The sequence below is a fragment of the Emydura macquarii genome, unplaced genomic scaffold, assembly GCF_026122565.2.
Source record: "Emydura macquarii macquarii isolate MOO-44397 ecotype Brisbane River unplaced genomic scaffold, CSIRO-AGI_Emac_v2 contig_2897, whole genome shotgun sequence".
Taxonomy (NCBI): domain Eukaryota; kingdom Metazoa; phylum Chordata; order Testudines; family Chelidae; genus Emydura; species Emydura macquarii.
The window spans coordinates 11,869,977-11,888,122 of NW_027133034.1; the positions used below are offsets into that span (position 1 = coordinate 11,869,977).

The 18,146-nt window shown below is 43.0% G+C and overlaps 1 protein-coding gene across 3 annotated transcripts in view; it reads right to left on the reverse strand.

The window, feature by feature from the left end:
• FANCC (FA complementation group C) overlaps positions 1-18,146 on the reverse strand; it is a 135,846-nt gene that overhangs the window by 39,716 nt on the left and 77,984 nt on the right. For all 3 annotated transcript variants that reach the window (XM_067568985.1, XM_067568984.1, XM_067568983.1), the window contains 2 exons: positions 15,426-15,590; positions 6,401-6,557 (listed from right to left, as the gene is read on the reverse strand). In XM_067568985.1, coding sequence (XP_067425086.1) covers positions 6,401-6,557; positions 15,426-15,590 — 322 coding nt within the window. The remainder of the gene's footprint in view (positions 1-6,400; positions 6,558-15,425; positions 15,591-18,146) is intronic.

The following is an 18,146-nucleotide window of genomic DNA, read 5'->3' on the forward strand; positions in this document are numbered from 1 at the left end:
CGTTCAGAAAGCTGCTGATGCTGCATGCACCCTAGTCAAATGAGCCAATACTCCAGCTGGTGGCATCACATTAACCAACTGGTAGTACAAACAAATTCACAAAGAAATTCAGGATGAAATCCTCTGAATGGAAACTGGCTGTCCCTTCACTCTGTCCATGACCACGACAAACAACTGCACTGAGGAACTAAAGGACTTAATGGAGTGCAGGTAGAAAGCTAAAGTTCTTGTCATATCTAATGAATGAAGTTTCTCCTAATCTCTCTAAGGGTGAAGTTTCAGAAAGAAAGTTGGCAAATAAATTGCCTGGTTAACATTAAAATTGGAGACCACCTCTGTTAAGAACATAGGGTGAAATTGGAGGTAAACATTATCCTTATGAAATCTGATGGTGAGAGGGTTGGAAAAAAGAAATCTATTATCAAGAAGTGAAAAGCTGAGATAGCTGCCAGAGATACTCTGATAGAGCTAACTGATAGAGCCAAACTTGATTTTTAGGTGTAAAAGATACTCCAGTACATGACTGATAGGAGGTTGTTTGGAGGGAACCTTTTTGTCTGGACCAGATGGAAAAACACTTCCATTAGCCAGCTAAGTACCCCTAGTTGAAGGCTTTATACTATTCAGAAGTACTTCCTGTACGTTCTTAAAGCAAGCCCTTTCCAACGGTGTTAACTATGAAGCATTCACTCTGTCAAGTGGAGAGCTTGCAGTTTGGGGTGCAGCAGATGCCGATGGCCCGGCGAAATCAAACATAGAGACAAGGTTGGCAGGGTCGAGTACCAGCGTTGCTGCGGCCATGCTGGTGCTAAATATGAGATGAGCATGGTTTTGGATAAGACTTTGGGCAGTAACAGAATCAGAGGTAAGGCGTATAGAAGGAAATTATTCCAGGATAGCAGGAATGTCTCTGTCAATAAATCTGGACTGTGACTCTCCCTTCCCTCCCCCAGAAGCAGAACTGATAGCATTTTCTGTTGCCTTTGTTGCTAATATGTCCACCTGGGGTATCCCCCACAGCTGGAACATGAATATGGCCATGCCAAGATACAGTGAGCACTGATAGTGATCAGGGAAGAACCTGCTCAACTGATCTGCCAATGAATTCTGCACTTCTGGAAGGTAAGCAGCTCTGAAGTGAACCTAATTGGCTATGCAAAAGTCCCACAGGCGAATCACCGTCTGGCACAGCTGTGTCAAACGCAGCCCTTCTTGCATGTTTACATAAACATAGTTGCTGTGTTGTCTGTTAATACTTGCAGATTTTCCCCCTTGATATGCAGAAGGAAGGCTGAACAGATTAGAACAGCTCACAACTGACATTTATATGAGTCTTCAGTTCTTGGGAAGAACACAGACCTTGAGTCTGTAGGAACCCTGTATGTGTCCCACAACCAGACATGATGCATCTGTGACTACATCCTCAGAGGGTGGGGGAACCTGACCATGCCCAGTTATCTACACTGGTTGTCCAACAGCAGCCCCACTTCCCTACTAGTTACAAGGGGGGTTCTGCCCTTTGTGGGCCTCCTTAAGTCTCTCTGGCTGGGGGATAAAAATGGAAGTCACAAATTCCCCATGCCTTTAGGGAGACTCCCTGAGGACCCAAAAGCACAGAAGGGGCGGGATTGGTGAGTCTACGGTGCTGCCAACAAGCCAGTCCCAAGGTAATGGGTTTGAGGAAATCACTCTGACTGGGTCTCTATGGCAGGCTCAGCCTGTCTGTCTTACCCTAGGAGTCTGCTATAGTTTCCTCAGAGTCAAGATGAAGGTCTCCCTCTGCAGAGTCAGGCATCACTCCTGTAGTTTGGAGCTTAGGGCAATCTTGCTCCTTTCCCTTCACTTACTGCAGTTTTTTCCCTTTTAAAGCCCTCCTCCAAATCAAGCATGATAGACAGGGACGGAAAGGTGGGGCTAGCCCAACCACTGGTCCCTTCCTCATCCATATGGGGCCTATACATTCCATCATAGACCTTCATACAAATTTTCAGAAGGTGTATCCACCAGTCCAGAGATGACAAAACTAACACTGGTATTTGAACAACCGTGTCTAAACAATGAAAACTTAGGACATACACTGAAGCCAGCCATCCTTGAAGCTGCCTGAGATATACCCTGGCATGCTATACTACATAGGTATATGCTGCCATGTGCCCCAGGAGTCTGAGGCAGCTGCACACTGTGGTGAGAGGATGTGCTTTTAGCTCCAGAACTAACCCCTGCAGAGTTTCAAACCTTGATTTCGGCAGAAAATCCTTGGCCTTCGTAGAGTCTAAGACTGGTCCAATAAATTCTATTCTCTGTAGTTATTTCAGGATTGATTTGTCCCAACTGACTAGAAGCCTCAGTGTGTCAAATGTAGACAGGCTGATGGACAGGACAGTACTTGAGCTTCAAACTGGCCTCTCGCCAGCCAGTCTTCCAGGTATGGGAACACATGGACCTCTGGTTTGAGAAGATACACTGCCACCATGGCAGTGAACTTTGTGAAAACACGAGCAGCTGACAGGCCAAATGGAACCACTGTGCATTGGTAACAGGTTTCATTTGCCACAAATCTGAGAAAGTCCCAGTGATTGTGGAGTATTGCCACAGGGAAGTAAACACCTTTTAAGTCAAGGGCAGCACATTAGTCCTCTTGAAGGGAATACTTGAAGCTAAGATGACCATGAGGAATTTTAGCTTCTTCAGGAATCTGTTTAACCCTCTTATATCTAAAATAGGCCCAAGACAATCTTTCGCTTTGGGAATAAGGAAGTATAGGGAATAAAAGCCCTTCCCCCCAAAGCACAACAGAACTTCCTCTTTGGTCCATGTTTCAAGGAGGGACTTAACCTCCTGCTGAAGTACAGTCACATGAGAGTGGTCCCTTAAGAGGGACAGGAAAGATGGGTAGGATTGAGGTATAGAAATAAAACTGAAGGGAATATCCCAGGTCCACGATGCTTAAGACCCACCAATCTGATGTTACGTGAGACCAAGCACTTAGGAAGTGAAATAAGCAACTGGCAAACAAAGGGGGAGAAACAAATGGAACTGTGGGAACTGATAACTTGCCCTTATCAACCCATCAAAATGCCTGTTTGCACAAGGTGACTAGATGAAATGAAACTGCTCATACAAAAAAGGAAGGTGGTGAGTTACTTCCTGTAACCTCTGACTTTTTTTTCTTGGTGGGTCCTGGAGTCGCAGAACAAAGCCCTAATGTCTATAGGACTGCTGCAGGCAATACTGCTTTATTTTTGTTGACAGTGCATAGATTCCAAGTGACTTTAGTGTTGCTCTGAACTCTTTTAGGCTATGAAGCCTATCATCTGTCTTATCCGAAAATAGGAAATGGCTTTCGAATGGGAGGTTTTGGATGGTCTGCTGAATCGCTGCAGGAAGAGTGCAACCATGAACATTTTTTTGTAGTTATAGCAGATGCCATGGTGTGACATTCAAGCTATCCTGTAGAGCTGTTTTGATCACCAGTTTGCCCTCCTTCACCATCATACTGAATTCCTGCTTGCAGTCACCCGGTAACCTTCATCATGTTCTCCCAGAAAATGAAGTCATATTGCAGACTTCTTGCAGAATTACAAGCAAAACAAGTCCAGACTCTTTGACTCTCTTCCTTTAGGTGTCAACATCTGGTGCCATGCACCTTTGGCTCATTAACTGCTGCCACTACTAAGGAGCTCAGGAGAGACCTGCTCTCTGCCCTCTTCATTGTGGGAGGAAGGGAAGAAGGGGACTGCCAGAGCACCTTAACTGGCTCTAGAATGCTTCGTCAGTCATCACACCCACTCTGGAAGGTGATCCCAATGCCAGAATGTCCAGCAACTTGTGAGATTTCTTGCAGACCTTTTCTACCTGAATGTCCTGAAAAGAGATCACCATCCTCAGTAGATCTTGGTGAGCCTTGTAATCCTCTGGTGCTGCTGAGTTGCTTACCGCTTCCATAGTTTCATCTGATGAGGAGGAAGAGGATACACAAGGATGCTGAGGTAGCGCCTGCTGTGTCTCGCAGTGGGAAAACTGCCCAAGCAACTTCTAGCTGCTTGATACCAGTTCTGGTCCTGGTCCCCAGAGAACATTGCTTGTGGAGTCGATGCTCTTAGTGCTCCCACAAGGAAACCAACTGAGACAGATGAGGGGAACCCTTAGCAAGAGGAGGGACGCTGTATGGTATCCAGAAAGCCCACTGACACGGTCCTGGGACCCATTCTTGTCCAGGCCATTGCCCCTTAAGAGGAGGGCACTGCTGAAACTGCTGCGAGACCCACGGCTCCCAAGTCTCTGTCAGAGGATATGTGCCCTACCTGCACTGGGACACAAAGGACTGAACATCTGAGTCTGAGGAAGACAACTGTGAGTCCTCTGATAACGGGGGAGCAGAACCCTGTTGGAAACAGAGATAGGTAGCCAGAGCTCAGGGATGGCAGTATGGGGATCATTAGCTTGCCTCCTGATTGCACCAGCTTCTGAGGTACCAAAAGCATAGAAGGTAGAATGTAATGGTATCACATGCTTCTGAAGAGCCAGAGTTAGAATCACTGGTACCAGCTAGAAACCTTTCTGCACCACCGGAGACACCAGTACCAAGAAGTTAAGCAGTCTCTCTCTCTCGGCTATCTTTCATGGCTGCATAAACCTCCCGGTGTCATCTGCACTGGTATTGATTCCTGAACCTGATGTCTTTCTATGGGTACTTTGGGGTTGATCTCGTCAGACCTGGCACAGGTTCTAGGGTTGACGATCTCCTCTTCCTAGGGACCTCTCAGAGTCTCTTCCAGAGTCTTTGCCTGTAGCTGACTTCAGAACAGATGCCAAATACGGTACCAAGTCTTTGGAGGACCTGTGTCTCTTCTTTGGCACCACTGATAGACAGCAAGGTGCTGTAGACATCTCTTGTGGAGCACTACATACCAAAGCTGCAGTACTCAGAGTCCATTTCAAACACAATGGCTCCAATGGTGGTCGAAATGCCACCTCCATAAGGAGACACTTGAACCTGGCTGCATCTTCTTAGAGCGAGGACTGAATCTCTTACAAATATGACATGTCAGTAATGTGGGACTCCCCCAAGCATTTTAGGCATCCGCTTACTACACAACTGGCAAGACTTAAACCTCAGGCATAGCTTTTGTACAGACCCAGTACCAACATTTGAATATGGTCAAAAAAGATCTAAAAACTGAAACTTAATAGTAACACTTACCTATACTACACTTTACTTACCTAACTACTAATGTCTAAGAAAAAAAAAGGCTATATACAAGGAGTGAGGAAAGAACTTGCTATTGCAAGATTGAAAGCACTCCAACAGCCATCACTGAGGATAAGAAGTGCGGACGGGACTGGGGGGGCAGCTCTGCCCCTTTTATACCTACACGCCGTGGTACGCAATGGTAGAGCATCCTCAAACTGCTCCAATAGGTATCACTGAGGGGAAAAAAAAATCTCAGACAACTGGATATGGGGGCGCACACATACCTACAGTGAAATGGATATGTGAAAGCACTCGAAGAAGAGAGAAGAAAAATTAAAGAATGTTAAAAAGATATATAAGAGCAACAGCCCTTCAGGGTGTGTGATGTATCATGTGCCACATTTCAGAGTGTCCATGCCTTAGGCTCACTTTCATAACACCAGATATGTGCATATGACATACCTATAAATCTTTTAATTTATTGCTTTCATAAAGGGGTTCTATTACTATGTTGAAGACTATTTCCTTCTTAATAGAAGCCTTTAGTCATATTAGGTAACCAGGTGCAAAGTCATTATAAATTTCTAAATACATCAGGAAGGAACTGGTGCACTATATAACAGAATATTTGTTTAAAAAAAAAAAAAAAAAAAAATCTAAACTGATTATAGTCTAACAAATGTTTTAAATTAAGAACTTTTTGCTCATGCCTTTTCATTAAAAAAAAAAAGTAAATAAATATTCACACAATCCAATAATCCATAAGGACATCATTTAGCAGTTTAAACATTGCCTTGTAAATTCTTTAACTCCATGGAGCCCCAGATAAAAATCCAGATAGATTTGAATCTATCCTCAAAAAGGAAATTTTTCTATAATTCCAAAGGGTGAAGTGGGTTCTCAGCACCTCTCACAGTCAGGCCCCATTTCTGTTTATCTTCTAAGAGTCTTTGGATGAAGCTTTTGATGCGAAGGCATCATGTTCTGTGAGTTTTTAATTTTTACATATTTTATTAGAGTAGGGATTTGCCATGGTGTTCCACACAAAAATTTCTCATTTTCCCGCAACTGTCATTAAGCCACACGCCAGCTGACAGCTACTCTCCACCATAGAATTTGCTGGATTTCAGTGATGCTGTATATGAGAGAGAAATATATGGCGATCCTTCAGCATAAAAGATGTAATGTATTAACTCAGCTACGTACCAGTAATGAATCTCTTATGATACATGCTATCTCTTCCAGTGAACTTGTCTGAGTGGAAATCAACCTTTCAAAAAGATGCAGTGTTGCTTTTTCAAGGCTAGGAAGATGACGAAGCCACAAGCTTAGGACAGCTGATTCACAGAGGTCAATCTTCTTCCTGAATTAATGGGGAAAATATTGTTTACTACAAACTGAACCATCAAGTAAATAAATATTTAAAATAACTGCATATCAGTGCAAAATTATAAATCCACATATACATACTGTTATACAATTTTAGGAGAAAGTACATTTCTAATTATTACCCATCTTTTACAGATGGGAAAACTGAGACACACAGAGGTTAAGCGATTTCTCCCAAAGCCAAGTAGCAAGTTAAGTGGAAGTGCAGCAATCAGAACTAAAAAGCACCTGGCTCTTAGTCCTCTATTTATATATTAGATCATGTTGGTTCTTAAAATGTGTCTACAGCCTTAACAGAAAAGTTGAGACTCTACGCTATATAATGGTAATTCCCTATCAACTGATTTATAGACGTTCCAGATAAGTGAGCTTCGCAGCATGTCTTGAAGATCAACAAATCCAGGCTCTGTCCATTCATGGAAAGAGTGGTTTTCCACTATAACTCAGCTAAAATACAGTATTATATAATTATATAATTAGAAAATAAGATACTAAGAAAGCATAAGTTTATAGTGGGACAACACCATAATGTGGGTGAACTACGCATGAGGTCCAAAGCAGAGTACAGCAACCACCCAAGAGGAGGAGACATCCAACCACGACACACACTGGACTATTTTTACAGCTATTATAAAATGGGTATTAGATTAGTTTCAGTTTAAAAGTTTTAAAAATACCCAGAAAATTACATATCTTATTGTTACACCCAATTATGAAGAATTAAACAGAACTAAGACTAGGATAGATAGGGTATTACAGGGAGCATATTTACTGCAAAACGGAAAAACGGTAAAAAAAAGGTTTAACATCTTTTTGTTTTTTGCTCTTTATTTTCTAATGTATGTAATTTATGGCACATTGCCTTAAACATCAGTTTGAGGATTCTGATAATGGTTGGAAGCTTGTATATTTTCTATTCATAATTGCTGCCTGCACAGTTGCTTCGCATAAGATTTTGCATCTCCAGAGAGAGGAAAAGAGCAAAAATAATATTTAGCACTTGTGCAGCACGTTACATTTTCAAAATGCTGTTTAAATATTAAATTAATTTGCATATATTATATGCATTGCACTACAACATCTCGGCTCAGCAGGATGAATTAAGAATGCCAGATTAGATTTTCAACCTCATCTTTGCCCTTAACATTAATTTTATATTGTTTTCTGTGGTTTAATATGCATTATTATTTCACGTTTCATTTCTGATTTTAAATCACTTACATAGTGGAAGATGAGCCATTTCTTTTGTATTTTTGAAGAAGGGCAATGGCAAAGTCCACACACAGAAAATCTAACTCATAGGCAGGAATATATTTCTTATATTGAGAGCAAATTGTCCTCTCTGTACTTGTGCCAGTGGAACTTGGGCATGCTTCACAGGAGACACCATTGGGTTCTCTGATTGGTTACTAGCCACACTGCTTTTCTAGCATTAACTAACAACTAATTAATGGAGCAATCTACTTGGATATCCAGAAAGAAGCCAAGTAAGGCTCATAACTTGTAGAGGCTGTAAGGGCAGCCACACAAAGGTGAGGAATAGAGAGGTAAATTATGAGAGGTGACGGAAGTGGGAAAATGTAAATGAGTCCCTCTGAAGGTTACAAGAACTTCAATAGAAGTTCTACCATTCAAAGAATAATGAGCTCACCACAGAAATACCCACACAAGTACTTTCAGAGGCACTGAGTGAATAAAGTGGCCAAAAACAATACAAACTGAATTCTTTTAGCTCGCTATGATAAACAAGCACCAGAAAAAGTTAAACACGGGTCAGAGTATTCGATTCAGAAAAACCCTCTATAACCACATAAAATGTTCTGACTCACATTAAGGAACGGCAAAAGTATTTGTAATGATTTATTGCTTCTTGACTCAAGTGATATTGACTCAGTTTGGATGGTCTATCCTAGGGAAGCTGTCCTCGGAAAGCTTCCAAAATGTATACCACTACTTGTGGAACGTGCTGATCTGAAGCCACAGGAAATGGACATGTGAAAGACCACCCATTCCTTTTGGGCAGTCCCTTCCCCCATGGATTTTCAGATAAAGTTTCACTAAAACAAAAAGCTTTCATAAATTTCTGATGGCGTATCTATCTAGTAACCTATGTACAAAGATAAATAAGATGCTGCCCTGCTATTAACTATTAATGCAACGTTTTATCTTGCTATTACTCGAGCCATTGGGGAAAAGACTGACTTTTGGTCTTCTTCAGTGATCTCATCTAAACATCTCAGGAACAATGCTGATGGGCTCCAGAGGAAGCAGCATCCAGACCTCCTTAGCTAAAATTATTTTTGGGCCATCTTAGGGGCTTTGAAGAGATGGGAGAAAAGTGGATGAATGGTGGGAAAAGGTTTCCAGAGGACCCTTTAAATATATGAGGAATTCATAGAATTTCCAAAAATGTCTTTTTTAAAGCTATATAATTGCCATAAGTGGGAATTTTGAGGGGTAAGGGGATTTTTGTTTTGTTCTGTTGGCTGTTAAAAAAAAACCTCAGACAGTCTGAGTTCAGAAAACATGATATCCAGAGGAACAGCTACAATATTTTCTTCTACTGACTATTATGGTAGATCGTGCCCAACTGTCTCAACCTTAGAACATGGGCACAATTTAATACAGACACACAGTATGAAGACAGGTGAGCTTAACGTTTCAAATTTATGAGATGGCTGCAGCCAATACTGCATTCAGTGCATTCTGAAGGAAACATCCTTTTCACTCCAGAAAGCCTAGGTGAAGGATATTGTAATCATTCTTATGTCTTCAACTGTGTATTTTAGTTGACAGAATCTCTCGTTTCACTGAATGACCCTCTTGCTTAAGCTCTTATCATATGAACATTTATCACATACGTTATTTCTACATATAAATTATAAGGACTCTTATTTATGGTCACAAAGAGGTTCCTCTCTCTGCTCATTTTAAAACACAAACAATTTATCAGATAAATGAGCCAAGGTATCTTGAGATGCTGACGAGAGAGAGAGCTATGAGACAAGAATACAAGGAGCAGCAGCTGTCCCTACAAGACATTGTGATGACCAGAGGAATGTTCAGGATGTGAAGATTCAAGTTTTCTAGGTATGAGTATATTCTTCTTCTGTGGTCTATGCAAAAGGTGATCAAATACAAGTTACATTAAAATCTTTAGAAATAAGGCCCAGGAATTTCATCGTTTAAAGAAGTTGGTGAAGTATTCAAGGCCATATGTGGCCACTGTGAAAGCCCACACTCAAAAGTTAAATCTCTAGGTTTCAGAAATATTATTCTATTCTATACAGATTCTATCATTTTCCTCACCAAAGTATCTTGGAGTGCTTTCAAGGAGTGGCACTGAGTGATGTGACTAATATCTGTCACATGTGGTTCATTCTTTCTCCCATCCTCTCTCTGGGAAGAGAAGTGTGAATCTTTTGTTAGGGTGTTTTTGCTTGTTTCTTTGCTTGCTTGCTTATTTTAGTAGGTTTTTTTAAAATATGCACACGTAGCTATATTTTTGTATTAGAGATGGTGAGATTTCAGAAGTGCGCCAGTGGAAGGTGGTGTGGTTTGTGATGGTCGTTAGTTCTTATGAGAGTTCGTTCCAGAGTTTATGACCACCTCTAAGAAAACTCTGTTTCCTGTAGTGATAAGCTTTATCCTCGTGAAGGTACAATGTGCCTGAGGAGCAAAGTTGTCCTCACCTGGACTTTTAAATGATCCTTTACATCAGTGGATCTCAACCAGGGGAACGCATACCACTGGGGTTACACACAGAGGTCTTCCAGGGGGTACACCAACTCATCTACATATTTGTCTAGTTTTAAATAGACCACATAAAAAGCACTAACAAAGTCAGTACAAACTAAAATTTCATACAGACCATGATTTATTTATACTGCTCTATATACTATACACTAAAATGCAAGTATAATATTTATATTCCAATTGATTTATTTTATAATTATATGGTAAAAATGGGAAAGTAAGAAGTTTTTTGATAGTGTGCTCAACACTTTTGTATTTTTATGTCTGATTCTGTAAGCAAGCTGTTTTAAAGTGAGGTGAAAGTTGTGGTACACAAAATAAATCAAACTCCTGAAAGGAGCAACCAACTAGGGGCCATGCTTTTCTTGACCTGCTGCTCACAAACAGGGAAGAGTTGGTAGGGGAAGTACAAGTGGGTGGCAACCTAGGCAGCAGTGACCATGAGATGGTCGAGTTCAGGATCCTGACGAAAGGAAGAAAGGAGAGCAGCAGGATACGGACCATGGACTTCAGAAAAGCGGACTTTGACTCCCTCAGGGAACTGATGGGCAGGATTCCTTGGGAGGCTAATATGAGGGGGAAAGGAACCCAAGAGAGCTGGCTGTATTTTAAAGAGACCTTATTGAGGGCACAAGAGCAAACCATCCCGATGTGCAGAAAGAATAGCAAATATGGTAGGCGTCCAGCTTGGCTTAACAAAGATGTCCTTGGCGAACTGAAACACAAAAAAGAAGCTTACAAGAAGTGGAAGCTTGGTCAGATGACTAGGGAGGAGTACATAAACACTGCTCGAACATGCAGGAATGAAATCAGGAAGGCCAAAGCACAATTGGTGTTGCAGCTAGCAAGGGACGTGAAGGGGAACAAGAAGGGTTTCTACAGGCATGTTGCCAACAAGAGGAAGATTAGAGAGAGTGTGGGCCCCTTAGAGAATGAGGGAGGCGACCTAGTGACAGAGGATGTGGAGAAAGCTGAGGTACTCAATGCCTTTTTTGCCTCTGTCTTCACAGACAAGATCAGCTCTCAGACTGCTGCACTGGGTGGCACAGAATGGGAAGGAGGCGAACATCCTGCAGTGCTGAAGGAACGGGTCCAAGACTATTTAGAAGGATTGGACATTCACAAGTCCATGGGGCCGGATGCAATGCACCCGAGGGTGCTGAGGGAGTTGGCTGAGGTGATTTCAGAGCCATTGGCTATTATCTTTGAAAGCTCGTGGGAACAGGGGGAGGTCCCTGACGACTGGAAAAAAGCAAATATAGTGCCCATCTTCAAAAAAGGGAGGAAAGAGGATCCAAGGGAACTACAGACCGGTCAGCCTCACCTCAATCCCTGGAAAAATCATGGAGCAGGTCCTTAAGGAATCCATTTTAAGGCACTTGGAGGAGAGGAAGGTGATCAGGAACAGTCAACACGGATTCACTAAAGGAAAGTCATGCCTGACCAACCTGATTGCTTTCTATGATGAGGTGACTGGCTCTGTGGATGTAGGGAAGGCGGTGGATGTGATATACCTTGACTTTAGCAAAGCTTTTGATACTGTCTCACACAGTATTCTTATCAGCAAGTTAAAGAAGTATGGGTTGGATGAATGGACTACAAAATGGATAGAGAACTGGCTAGAGCATAGGGCTCAACGAGTAGTGATCAATGGCTCCATGTCTAGCTGGCAACCGGTCACAAGCAGAGTTCCCCAGGGGTCGGTCCTGGGGCCGGTTTTGTTCAACATCTTTATTAATGATCTGGAGGATGGGGTAGATTGCACCCTCAGCAAGTTTGCGGACGACACTAAGCTGGGGGGAATGGTAGATAACCTGGAGGGTAGGGATAGGATACAGAGTGACCTAAACAAACTGGAGGATTGGGCCAAAAGAAATCTAATGAGGTTCAACAAGGACAAGTGCAGAGTCCTCCACTTAGGAAGGAAGAATCCCATGCACAGCTATAGACTGGGGACCGACGAGCTGGGCAGCAGCTCTGCAGAAAAGGACCTGGGGGTAACAGTGGATAAAAAGCTGGATATGAGTCAGCAGTGTGCCCTGGTTGTCAAGAAGGCTAATGGCATATTGGGCTGCATTAGGAGGGGCATTGCCAGCAGGTCACGGGAAGTGATTATTCCCCTCTATTCGGCATTGGTGAGGCCGCATTTAGAATATTGTGTCCAGTTTTGGGCCCCCCACTACAAAAAGGATGTGGACAAGTTAGAGAGAGTGCAGCGGAGGGCAACCAAAATGATTAGGGGGCTGGAGCACAGGACTTATGAGGAGAGGCTAAGGGAACTGGGCTTGTTTAGTCTGCAAAAGAGAAGAGTGAGGGGGGATTTGATAGCGGCCTTTAACTACCTGAAAGGGGGTTCCAGGGAGGATGGGGCTAGGCTGTTCTCGGTGGTGGCAGATGACAGAACAAGGAGCAACGGTCTCAAGTTGCAGGGCGGGAGGTCTAGGTTGGACATTAGGAAAAAGTTTTTTACTAGGAGGGTGGTGAAGCACTGGAATAGGTTACCTAGGGAGGTGGTGGAATCTCCATCCTTAGAGGTTTTTAAGCTGAGACTTGACAAAGCCCTGGTTGGGATGATATAGCTGAGGTTAGTCCTGCTTTGAGCAGGGGGTTGGACTAGATGACCTCCTGAGGTCCCTTCCAACTCTAATATTCTATGATTCTATGATTCTAAGGTGTACAGTATTCTCGAAAGGTTGAGAGTCACTGCTTTAGATGTCCCATGCCCAGGCCACGTGGTGTCTTGAAGATAAGGTTTGAGACTTTGAACTTGACTTGATATTATATGTGAAGCTAACATAAAGAGCAGAGGACAGGTCTGATATGCTTGCATTAGCCCACAGTGCGTAGGAGATGCACTGCTGAATTCTGTACTAACTGGAGTTTCCTAAGAGCTGATGGCTTCATGCCCAGGTTATTCCCCATTTTGCAATAGTCCAGCTAGAAGATGACAAAGGCCTGTATAACTGGAATCAAATCATCATCTGCCAAGATGGGATGGAGTCTTCTTGCTTACTTTCCATGGTAGAAAGATACTCACAGGCACTACTATATGAGAGTTTAGTCTCAGCATGAAATCCAAAAGCACAGATTAAATTGACTAATTGTGGGTGTGTACCTTCAACCAAAGAAGAGTGCATTGTGACTACAAATGCCTGATAATGCTTTTTCTCTGCTCACCAACATCACCTCTGTCTTGCTCAGATTCAGCTTCAATCAGCTGTTCTTCATCTATGAGCTAATCTTATCCAAGCACTGGACCACACTGGTGGTAGAGGTATAAACAAAGCTACATTTTGTTAATTGTTTTCAAGAGCCTAGTTAAAAATAATCTGCTGGGAGAGACAAGACTTGAAAATGTGGAAAACAAAGTTCTTAATAGAAACAGAAGAACTGTTGGGCAACAATATAACAGATATTTTCTGATATGCAAAGAAACAAAACTAAATCTGGATCTCTAATAAATGACGTTAGGAAAGATCCATTACATTTATGGCAAAGACATACAGAATCTCAATGAAAGGCAAAATCCAAAAAACAATTACAGTGACACTGTCTAACATATATCATAGGGAAAGTAAAAATGAAATAGCACATCAGAAATCTAAGATCCCAGTTTTCCTTCCAACCTCTCTGCTATTCAGGCAAAGAGAAAACATTTTGTTACAATACAGTAGACATTCAATGCATCCAGCATGCAAGTTCATCAAATAGTAATTTCAACTGATCAGTTAATATTCTTTTTGGTGAGGAGGCTGTAGCCAGGAGATGTGGCCTCCTCGGAGATTGACACCAAGGGAGAGCTAAACCCACTCGGGGGTGGGAACCCAGGAAGGTAACAGCTGACTGGAAGCAGCTAGGCGGGGGTAGGCCTATAAAACCCAGGCCTGCCCACTCAGTCAGAGCTCAGCGACAGAGGGAGAAGAATGCCTCTCCCTTGGTGCTCGAACCTACAACCACACCCGACTGCTACGACCTGGAGGAGAAGCTGCCAGATCTACTCACTGCATGGGGCCCTGAGGAACTGGAGGAGCTGCCTGAGCCGGACGAGCTGAAGGAGACACCCAGATCCTACGACCCAGCAGAGGACCTGCTGGAGCTGCCTACTGCCTGCGACCCTGAGGACCTGGAGGAGCTGCCCAAACTACCAACCCCTGGTGAGCCAGAAGGGACACGCGGACCCTGGGACCTAGAGGAACTGCCCTCCGCAGAGGACCCCGAACGGTTTCCGGACCTGCCGCCAGTCGACACTGAGGGACTTGTGAGACTCCCGCTTGCCATCTACCCCAGCGACCCAGAGGGAGATGACTGGCCCCAGGTACTCTAGTGAGAGGGTGGGAGGAAGAAGCCCAGGGAAGCCAATTACGGTCCAGGTGAGCTTGCACTGGCTATGAGTCAGCGTGTTTCAGACAGAGTCCACTGACCCAGTGATGGGACACACCGTCACTGACAGGCCCCTGGGCTAGGATGCAGTGGAGACGGGTGGGCCTGCGTCCCTCTCTCCCCTTCCTACCCCAACATGGGATGGATGCCTGTTGAAGGCCAGAGCTTGTCCCTTACTGCCAGCCATACCCTGCCGAGGGGCCAGGCACAGACTACTTACCCACCCTGCTAAGGGCTAGAGACTGCTGCCCTTCTGCCCTGCCCTGCCCTGCCCTGCCTGAGGGCCAGGGCCTTGGACCATTTCCTCGCCCTCTCAGGCGATAGACTGTGTACTTGCCCTGCCCAAAGCTCGAGACGGTGTTTGCCGGCCTGCCCTGCCAAAGGGGTAGGCCTAGACTGTTTCCCCGCTCTCTTGGGCTAGAGACTGCTGTTCCCACTGCTGGCCAGTCCCTGGCTGAGGGCCGGGCCCTAGACTGTTGGCCTGCCCATGAGGGCAAGAGACTATTCCCCCTGTAGGAGCAGCCTGAACCCAAGGCTCACTCTACTACGGGCTGGAGGCGGCCCCTTTACTCTGGACTCCCAAAGGGCATAGGCGCCGGGAGGTGGGGCCTCCCTCGGAGATTGACGCCAAGGGAGACCCACTGACGCCGCCCCCTACCAGGGGACCTTCTACAAAGGCATAATCTGTATAATTTATGTTACTTACTTTAAAAAGGTCTCATTCACAGCTTCTAAAAACACTGAGCTGAGCACCTCTTGTGATTCACCTCCATGATAGGTAAGGAGGGCTTCCAGCAGTGGAGTTACATCAGGCAAAGTGATAAGAGGGACACAGAAAAGGGACACCACATTTACATGATCATCTGAAACTCTGGAGAAATAAAAAAAAAGTTTCTTATTTTAGGGAAGAAAACACTGAAAAATCAGCTTCCAAAGTTAAGAAAACTTGTATTTATTGTAGCAGATGTTGAAGTATTCTCAAATGGAGATTCTTAAAACAATCAGAATTTCTATATGTTGGCACTGAGGACTATGATAAATGCACTGCAGGAGGGACCTCGAACAATTCCAAAGTGCTGGCAGATGTTCACTAACTACATATGCCCTGCCAGCAACAAATGATTTACCTTTCCCGGTTTGATAAAGAGCAAATCAGTTCCTCAGAGGAAGAGTACAGTTTCACAGCTTCAGATAGGTTTGTTAGGTTCTAACATACTACCACCAAGCTGGCTTTCAGATCCCTATTGTTTCCTTAGCTTTTCTCTTTCCAGCAGGAATTACTCTAGTGCACACCATAGTATCAATCCTACTACCTTCAAGCGCTCAGACATAAAATATGAGGCTTTGTCTTAAAGATCTACAACTGAAGGGATGTATAATACTTTCAGATCTTATTACACTAAGTAATTGACTGTGTCTGCTAAGATTGCACATTTGGAAAAAAGTAATGGTGCAATCCAGATTGCACTAAGGTGGAAGATAAATTAATATTTAAAGTAAAAAAATTAAAGATTGGATCATTCGCATATGCATGAGGGTGCAAACTGTGAACCCAAAATAAGCATTTATGTATGCAAAAATAATTGTGCATACAAGTAGGTATTTCCCAGTTTATGTATAAAATTACTTGTTGGTACCCATGCATATGAACTTTGGAGGATAAATTTAGGCAGTTATATTCTGCAAATGTGGCCCTTCATTTGATGAGACATCCTTCCCCACCCACAGCAAACTCCTGGAAAAAGGTACTGATGGAGAAAATCAATATAATTTCTAACAGCCTCATTGAGGAGGACATTCATGAAGACTACAGTTATTTATAGTGCTCCTACTCAGCAATAAGAACTGAACGTATTATGATTTGTTGACATGGAGAGTCTGATTTCTACAGGGGAGATATATGTGATATATTTTCAAAGTTTCCTAAATTTCTAATTTAATATCTCCAGTTTAAAAATGAATATTGAAGTAGGTGTAGACATTCAGGTGCAGAATGAGCTGTAGGACCCTGTGATCTGAGAGGGTCCCAAAGCTGCAGCCTGAGCCCAAATGTCTACACCTTAATTAAACAGCCTCTTAGCCAGAGCCAGCTGGCATATGCAAGGGGGAAAAGGGGGTGGGGGAGTCCATGGGAATCTAGCGCTTTGCAGAAAGCCAAAGATGGGAGTAGGCCTCCTACTGCAGGGTTCTCTGAGACTGGGCAATCAACTCCTTAACTATTTTGCTGACAATGCACAAGAAGGAATTCTTTCTCTCGCACCACTTTATAGGCCCTGTAGTATTAGCACAAGTAGTAAATATTTATTTTGTTACTGAAGTAAGTAGCTATGACCGAATATATGCAGAGCGCACCACTGAGTAAAATGGAACTATTTTCACAAAGGCTTTTCAAGGAACAACCACACTTTAATTGAATACATATAGCATGTATCCCTCTGTTTTATTTTTGCTTTAATTTTTGCTGACATATACTTTGATTCAGAGGTAATCAAAGGTTCTATTGGTATATTCTGAAAATAGTTTTTTAAAATGTTTATAAAAAGGTCATTTCAAAAAGCCCACAGTCCCAGGAATACTGAGGAGGGGCAGACACATTAAAAGTAGTAAGGAAAGCAAGAACTAAGCAAATTTAATTGTTCTTTTTTACCAAAATATTTGGCAGCTGCTGCTCAGTCACCTCAAATAGCATTTCTATCACCCAATTCCATGTATTTAAACAGTGGGTCTGCTTGTGTTCAGTAGTATTTATTCACATGGGTAATAATCTCAATGGGACTACTATTTGAGTCAGTACTCCTCTGCATGAGTAAGGACTGCAAATTTGGGCTCTTGCTAATTGCACGCTAGTGGTGACATCTACCCTTCTGACTTTCACTGTTCACCTGCACTGTTCACTGACATGATGAACGAGGAAAGGAAATGCATAATTGGTCAAACTGCACAACAGCACATTTTAAGTGTTCTTTAGAAAGCATACTGTGCCACCACAACACCACTTTTTGCCAAGCAAGGGTAAGCTAAATGGAGAGAACTTTTAAAGGAGGGTGGGGCAACGTTTGTCAACATAACAGTTCCACAGTAACTACTATCCAGCCATAAGAAACTTCCATCCTATTCAAAATACAGGAGAAAAATCCTTTCATGGTAGCAATTCATATGGAATTACACTAACTCACTTCAGTTAAAAGGGGCATGTAACAGCAATGCAGACATACTACCCGATGCCCTAAGGCTGTGATTATCTGATAAGTAGAAAGTTTTCCATGAAGTACCACTTAACTAGTTTGTCCATTACTGAAACTATACACATCCATGATTCTAAATATTTTTAAGTTAAAATATTTGTTTCCAAGATTTTGAAAAAGGACCTCTCAGAACTTTAATGATCCATACTAAGACTTACTGAAAGGAAGTTTAGATAACACAT